A 7961-nucleotide genomic window follows, 5' to 3' on the forward strand; every position below is an offset into this window, starting at 1 on the left:
CTTCAGCTTTGAATAGATTTTTTTTTTTTTTTTTTAAGATTAAAAAATTTATATGCATAATTGCTTTTCAATCTGGTAAGAAAACAAGATTTTTTTGTAACTTACTTCACAGGAATTTCTTCTGGAGAAGCAAAGCCATGCCACAAAACATTTCGAAGATTCAAACCATAAGGAGATCCAATGAATACCCTCAATACATTCATCTAATTGGTAAACAAAGTGATTATTACACGAAGAAATGTGTTATTTGTTATCATGTATCTTTCTCTGATGGACAATTTTCTGAAGTTATTGAGAAAACAGTACTATTTTCAAGGAACATCTATTGTCAAGATGCTTGGTCTCGGCTTGCCACAATTAAAACAAATCAGTATTTGTAATTCCCAGTGTTCTCTGAAAGGAAATCTTTTGTCCTACTTGTACACGCTACAGAATATTATACGTCAAATGAAAAATCAGTTACTACACATTCCAAACAGTTATGGCAGACAGGCAAACAAATGATATCAAGTTTAGCTTGTACTTTTCATAGTATAAACCCAGAATAACTGAATACAAATTAACATAAGAAGCAGTAGAATTTGGATTCAAAGATGGATTTGCAAATCAATTCAGACCAAAAGGAAAATTTTGTTTTTATTTTTTAACTATGAGAATTGAACAATYCCATATACCACCAAAATCCAAGAAATAATCTTTATAAAGCTACTAGACTGGCTGATTATACAAGCTTCTACGGTTCATGTCCAACAGTCTGTTCTAATAGAGAATTTACAGTTGTAAAACCGTATGAGAGAGATTTCTACCATCTGCTCTGTTTAAACAAGTGTTAACATTATCGGATTTTTTTTTTTTTTTTTTTGCAAATGGCAATAGGCAAATTAGTTTCTTCTACTCTGAAAACCTCTAGTGCAGTAAGTGTGAGATAGCATTTTATTACAATTGTGATGAAGGATTGCACAGCTCATTAGAGCTGCACAGCCAATGGAAAATGTGTGTTTTCAAGTAGCACAACTCCGAAGGAGGCAGACAGCTCTGCATCATGTTAGCTGCCATGACAGATGCATCAAATTTTATGTACATGGCAAACAATAAATGCTAACTTGTGGGCGTATCTTTCTCTGTAAGATTTTAATATTAACTATTTTTTGCCATCTGTCCTTCATTGTTTTTAACATGTATATATTGAAAGTTTTCTAAATATGTTACAGTATTTACAAACTCTTCTTCAATGCAAATAATGGCTATGCTTGGAAACCTGTCATCTGGTAAGAAAAAGATGTTACAAAGATCTAAGTGTATGTTACACACTTACTACAGCTTGTCCAAAGATAACTGCAAGCTCCTCAGAAGCAAGCAAATCTCTTAGAAGAAAAGGACAATCTTTACCAATCAGTAAGTACACCTACRAAAAAAAAGGCAAAATAATTTTATATTAACAATCCAATGTATTTCTTTGTATTTCAAACATGCAAATTGACTTTTTTTATGAAATAACATGAAGTTTCATGACAAATTAAAATCTAAGGTACTATATCAAGGGTAAGTGTGTTTATGTTTCCAAAGGAAGGCTTTTCACAGCTTTTGTACACATGCTTTTTCATTATTAAAAAGAAAGCAAAAAAAAAAAACAAAAAAAACCCAGTAACATATAATTAAGGGAATAACTCTACCCAGAACGTAATAGTCAGTTTTTACCCTAATAATCTTTAGGGCTTGCCATTCTTAAGGAAGGAGGCTTATAATTAGTTTTCTGATTTTGGCTGTCCCTGAAGCTAGATTTTATCAAAATTGAGCAATCTCAGCAATTCTGTACTGCTCGGCACCCCAAAGCCTCAGGTGCTTAAGCTTTCCATTCTATATATTCTCCCTGATTATTTATTCCAGCCTTCAGTAACTTTTCATGGCTATTTAAACTTCACTCCTACTCAGTCCAGGGTAAATTGGTTTGTTTAGATGTGAATTAGCTCATTGTTCTCTGCCATTTCCTTCTCAAGAGCTCCTCATAAGGATTTAATAGCCAGCTATTTCATCTGATCTACTGGCAAAACACCCAGGGGTGTGAGGGTTTTCCCTCAGCAACAATGCTTGTTCAGGTATCTGCTGCTCCCTTCTCCCTAGCCTGCCTGCTACTGCTCAGTAGTGCTGCTATCTGTTGAGGTGGTCATGCAGTAGAGCAGATTAAGGAACTGATCCAGCTGAACAATAAAGATGGAAGTAGGGGTAAAAGAAAAAAGGTATCTGGACAAGCTCATCAATTTGGCTTGCCAGTAGGCCTTCAAATATTTGGGCTCACATAACATATGGAATACAAGCAAACACAACAGATAAGCTGTAAGACAGTTAAGAACTATCATCAGATATTGAACCATAGTCTAATATATGTTCTATCAAACATCATTCAAAATACAAGTTTCATAGTACCAGTCAGAATTCCTAAATCATATCATGTATGTACTGCCTGCCTAATGCTTACCATGGCACACCTATAGCAGTACTCTTTAAACTGGAAGAGTGCATACCTTTATGACTACTTGGAGATAAATGGCAGAGGGAATGCATTGACAAGACAAATGTTTAGGATTACAAGTTGGATCCTGCATCTGAGCTAATAGGTCTAGAACTGAAGTTGCTAGCTGGCTTCTAGCTGTTTTTGCAGTGTAAGACTCATCTCCAAACATTTAAACAGATGTATATTCTGCAAACACAGTGTTAGGGAAAGAAGTTTATGTCTAGCAGTCCAGTTGCTTATTACTGCTTCTCCTCACAGAAGGGACTATGTGATCACACCTGCTGGGGAAGGTATGGTGCTACCTCTTTCAGTTAAGTACCTCAGAATAGTGAAGATGTAATATATATGTAGCTTAAGCAAAGTTTGCTCCTCTTTACTGAAATTGGTTAGTGACAGCACTCACGCAAGCTGTGAGTGGGCTGAAGGGGTATCAGAAGATACTTTTGCTAGCACAGCTGAATCCAGGAACATGACCTCATTGAGTTGGACACTTGTTCTTTTCTGAATAGTACTACAGTACAGAATAACCCCACTTTTTCAAAGTGCAATAAAATCCAAGAGCTCATTCCCATCTTATAAAAGCCAAACTGCAATAAAATCCTCCTGCTGGCACTTACATCACCCAAGGCTCGCTCCAAGCACGACGTTAGTTTCATTAAGCCAAGAGCAATTTCTGTAGTTTGCATATATTGTAGAACATCAAATACTTCAAGAAATAACTGTATGATTGAAGGGGGAGGAAAAGATGAAGAATGCTGTGTTAAATATTAGGAAGGAGGAAATCAAACTGTCAAAAAGACAGAGAAACCTGACCACAATAGTCCTCTGTGATACTCGGTGGGTAAATAGAGGAAAAAACCTACTGCCTAGATGCAACTGTAGATGCTTGAAAGGTCACTAACCCAGAATCTCTCTTTAATTTTTTAGGTGCAAGGTGTCTAGTGCCTCACTTCTATAGCCATAATCAACAATAACTTTACATAGTAAAATTTGATATTAGACAAAGTTCATTAGGCTTTACAGAAGAACAAAAATCCTGTTCTTAGGTTAGAGCAGTCCCCAAATACAATCTAATTATAAAGTTAGGAAAATCAAGAAGTGACTATATATCAGGAAAGGACAATTAGTCACAATTCTAAGCATTTTGATTCATTGATCTCTCTTGCAAGTTCTTATACTAAATTTCCAAGATGGGAATACATGCCAAAATAATAATCATCAACAGACATTTCCATACCTCTGTGTAGTTTGTCCACTGGAACCATAATGCATACTGAGCTACAAATTGCTCCTTGGACAGAGATTTGAAATGCAAATTAACAGATTCACATACAGGTCCTAGTGATCGTATGCTTTTGATATAATCCACACTTTGATCTTAAAGTGAAAAACAGAATGCGATTAGAGTACTAAACCTCCCAAAAGTCCAGTTTTTAAAATCTATAGAAAGTAAAATGTGTTACAGTCCTGTATGTATTTCTCACAGAGGMTTTTAATCAGATGATTTAGCAGGAATAATACACTGTAATTTATTGCCCCAAAGAACATACAAATGAGATACAGAAAAGTGAAATTAACGTGAAACTCTGTGCAAGAAAATGTGAAAGTAAAGTGGATTTGTTAGGTTCCATTTTTGTTGAAACATGAAGGACCTAGCTGAAGAAGAGTGCAGAATTTTAAGACAAGCAAGCTGTAAAGCTAATGCAAGTTCAGTGCGTTCAATGAAATTGTACCACTTGCATCCTTTAAAAACGTATAGATGGATGCTTCCAGCTTTTCAATGTGGTATCACCAGTCCTCTTTGGCAAGACATTTACAACCAAAAGAAATTCTTCTAAGGTACTGAATTGTATTGTTTGAGTCAGAAATATGTATCATTTTTATCACCTTCACAGATTAACAATGGTATTTGCATGATGCAGTTTGGCAAATTCAGTTTTATCTGGGCATAAATATTTTCTGTTTTGGTTAAAAAAAATCTACAACTGTTCTACACATATAAATGAAATCGAACAGTACTGCTGTAGAAATGACAGTCTGGGAAGCAGAACCCGAGAAGCAACAAGGAAAAGATGTGTATTAAAGATGTGTGCAGGGTATTAAACTTACTGCAAAAAGAATGTGAAGAATACAGTGAAAACAGCTATGAGGTCGGAGAGGAGCCGAACTGCTCCCCTTTGTATAGGGACGTGAAGTTGGGACCAAAATAAATGAGGAAGCAAAGGAGGAACAACCCAAGTAGCACAGATTACACAAATCTTAGGAATCAGCAATAATGAAATACCAACTACTCATAGACGAAAAGTATAATGTTCCCCCTAGATGAGAACTATATATACTCTAACTGCAGTGAAAATAATGTTATACTACAACAAAATGTCATAATAAGGCTAGGATTGCTATGAACTGCACTAAGCCTCTGCATCAGTCTTAGATGTATTGTTACCATAGCGGGCAAACACCAACCTGATTCAAGGTAACACACATGATCCGTAATAGCTTGCCAACATACTTTACCATTTTCAGACAAAATTTTATTAATATCATAGGTGTCTTTCTTCTCAAATCCAAGTTTGCAAATCACATAATATACATCAGGAGAAAGACAAGTAGTGACAGGCTCTGATAATGCCATCTGGAACAAAAAAAAGAAAGAAAAGCGCTTGCATTAATTAAGAAAGCATATTTGAACCAGAAAATTACTAGTTCAGGATGCCCATGAATACAGATACACAGGGAGCAATACAAGAGCTGTTCTGCAATACAATTCTCATCTATGCATACCAGGAAAGGAATTCTGATCAAAACAACCATCTGGAAGAGTGAGAAGAAGGGAAAGAGTTAGTCCACTTGAATAAATCCAGAGTCCTGAATGGTGTATTTCAGAATAGCTTACGAAAGCTTATGAAAAGAGAGACTGAAGCAAAATATCACAGTTCGTATATATTGTTCTGCCAAACAGAACAGAGTTTATTCTTGAAGTAGCATCAATTTCTAGACAACCAACAACTTCAATCCTTATAACCAGCAAAATCACTGAGAAGGAGCACTTAAATTCCACGTGAACAGGAAGTAACCGTAGAACAATCCAAATATAATGTGCCATTAGTTTAAATGGAAAGACGGAACTGATCAGAACCAAAAACTTAAATCAAAGATTAACAATGAGTATTAAAACTAGAGTTTAAGAGCAAAATGGATTACAAAACACAAGCGAAAGTAATGTAATCCAGTACCTGCAGAAAGTGACCTGTAATTATTTTGTCTAAAGTGATTGTTTTACCTAAGCAGGTTCAAAATTACCAGAAAATTCTATTCTCTCTGCTTCATGTTCTAATCTTCACGACCCTAACTTTTAAATGTAACAGAAGTTTAAACCTCACCAATTGCAAATTTCTTGAAAGGAAACTCCAATTACTAAGCACACTGCTTCTTCACTTTGTCTCCAATATCCAAATTTCCCAAAACTATTACAGGTAGTAGGAACACTTTAAATAAGATTTCAAGAAGCTTTAAGCTATGTTCATAAAACCAATATAGAAACAGTTAAAAAATGTTATTATTTCACAGATGAGGTAGAAAAAAAAGATCTCGTGAGCAGTTCTCTGTTTCAGTGTTAGATTAACCARTGTAGCAAGAACCACTGACAATCTTCCATTTAAAATTTTGTTTGCAGAATTGGCCAGTGTAATTAAAAATACTTACTCTGAAATCTCTAATGCTCTCTTACAGAACTCATAGCAGTAAGAATAACAATCATCGATCTCTATGAAACATTTCTTGAGCAAAGAATTTGTAAAGTTTAGAACTGTTCATATTGAGGAGGAGGAATCTGGTCTGGATTTAGTTAAGACAAAAAAAAAAAAAAAAAAAAAAAATTAAAATTTCAAAAAAAAAAAAAAAAAAAAAAAAAAAAAAAAAAAAAAAAAAAAAAAAAAAAAAACTTACGCTTTCCCACTAATGAAACAGGAAGGATAGGAACGAACTATGGAACTGTCAAAAAAAAAGTATCACAACAAACATAAAAGGCATTCATTAATGTTAAATAACAAAAGAAACTCAAGTATTTTTTCTCTCTGTAATCAGGTGTTAAAATTGAGCATTACAGGACATAATTCCTGAATTCATGGCTTCAAGYAGAGACTATCTATATAGATAATAGCACCGCATAATTACTATACTTTCTAGAAGGAACTGACATTAGGTGCGATAGGAGATTAGGTACCATTAAAAATCCACATAAAATGTTCATAATGTAAGCCAGCCTTCCACCTTGTCTTGAAGCACCATCAGAGGCAAAAAYTGTCGGGACAAAGACTGTCAGGACGCGACAGCAAAACTACACTGCTATAGTAATTACTTTCTGAATAAACAAAGAGGTAGGTAAATAGCACAGAAAAGCAGCCGCAGAGCATCTGAGGCAGCTCCAGGTTTTTGCTGGTCGCGGAGCCGACCCTCCCCGCGCACGCTGCCGGCCGCCAGCAGCAGCAGCGCTCCGAGGGTCCCGACCGGGCTCCAGCGCAGGGCCGCAACCCCCAGCCGGGGGCGCCAGCCCCTCCCGCGGGACCCAGCGGCCGGCGCAACGGCCGCTACCTGCGTCATGACTCGGCCCTCCCGCTCATGCGTCATGACGTCAGGGCCGCGCACGCGCGGCGCCGCGGCTGGCTCGCGCGGGAAGGGCGCCGCCCTCGCGCGGGCTGGTTGCAGGCCGCGGGGCGCGAAGGCGGCGGCGTCCTGGTGCCACCTGCCCGCCCCTGCCGGGGAGCGGCGCGGCTGGCCGGGTGCCATGGAGAAGCACTCCAAGCCGGCGAAACTTGCCGCCCCGGCGGGAGGAAAGCGGCGCCAGCACCCGCACGATAAAGACAGCGTGAGCGGCCGGGGTTGCGCAGGCGGCTGCCAGGGTGGAGCGGGAGAAGCAGGTCCCCGGGGGGCGCCCCGCCCCGCCAGCCCGGGGGTTGCCTGCGGCGCCACGCCGCGCCGCTCGCGCACGGGCCGGGGCGGATGGGGGCGGCGCGCGGCGGTAACGGCCGCAACCGCCGCAGGGCGGCGCGCGGCGCCTCTGAGGCGAGAACGTGGCGGGGGCCCGTTGCGCTTTGGGAATGGAGGAGCCTTGGGTGCTTGCTGCCCTGAGGCAAGGGAGACTTGGGAAGGAGGGTCCAGCGTTTGGGAGGGACACGGGGCTGGGTGTGCAGCTAAAAGGTCCGTCCGTGAGTGTGATCTTGAGACAACTTAAACCAGATCTAACTCTTTTCTAGATGCCTTCCCCTCTTTGTGGCTTTATAAATCCTTCTCTCTCTCTCTCTCCCTCCCTCCCTCCCTCCCTCCATCTCTCTCTCTCTCCATCTCTTTCTCTCTGGTTTGGTTTCCTCTACCCCTTTCTACCTGGCCTGAGGTAACACATCCACCTAGCAGCTGGTATGTATGTCATCTTAAGTCTCCTCAAGTTTAA

The 7961-nt window shown here is 39.3% G+C and overlaps 2 protein-coding genes across 9 annotated transcripts in view; one reads left to right on the top strand and one right to left on the bottom strand.

Annotated features, from left to right (window-relative positions):
- Window positions 1-7139, bottom strand: part of ERMARD (ER membrane associated RNA degradation) — an 18530-nt gene extending 11391 nt beyond the window's left edge. For 3 of the 6 annotated variants that reach the window (XM_085315520.1, XM_085315516.1, XM_085315521.1), the window contains exons 1-6: window positions 6738-7081; window positions 4979-5147; window positions 3750-3889; window positions 3130-3231; window positions 1316-1405; window positions 106-203 (exon numbers count right to left, since the gene is read on the bottom strand). In XM_085315520.1, coding sequence (XP_085171646.1) covers window positions 106-203; window positions 1316-1405; window positions 3130-3231; window positions 3750-3889; window positions 4979-5147; window positions 6738-6764 — 626 coding nt within the window. In that variant the 5' untranslated portion in view covers window positions 6765-7081. Of the gene's footprint in view, window positions 1-105; window positions 204-1315; window positions 1406-3129; window positions 3232-3749; window positions 3890-4978; window positions 5148-6460; window positions 6506-6737; window positions 7082-7105 lie in introns of those variants that run through there. The other 3 variants (XM_085315518.1, XM_085315519.1, XM_085315517.1) reach the window with 3 other exon arrangements.
- Window positions 7140-7152: 13 nt separating this feature from the next.
- The window catches only part of DYNLT2 (dynein light chain Tctex-type 2), a 7513-nt gene continuing 6704 nt past the window's right edge, over window positions 7153-7961 (top strand). For 2 of the 3 annotated variants that reach the window (XM_085315522.1, XM_085315523.1), the window contains exon 1: window positions 7153-7379. In XM_085315522.1, the coding sequence (XP_085171648.1) occupies window positions 7299-7379 (81 nt within the window). In that variant the 5' untranslated portion in view covers window positions 7153-7298. Of the gene's footprint in view, window positions 7380-7767; window positions 7928-7961 lie in introns of all 3 variants that reach the window. The other variant, XM_085315524.1, reaches the window with a different exon arrangement.

Source organism: Rhea americana, unplaced genomic scaffold (assembly GCF_003343005.1).
Source record: "Rhea americana isolate MKP2758 unplaced genomic scaffold, rheAme1 scaffold_43, whole genome shotgun sequence".
Taxonomy (NCBI): domain Eukaryota; kingdom Metazoa; phylum Chordata; class Aves; order Rheiformes; family Rheidae; genus Rhea; species Rhea americana.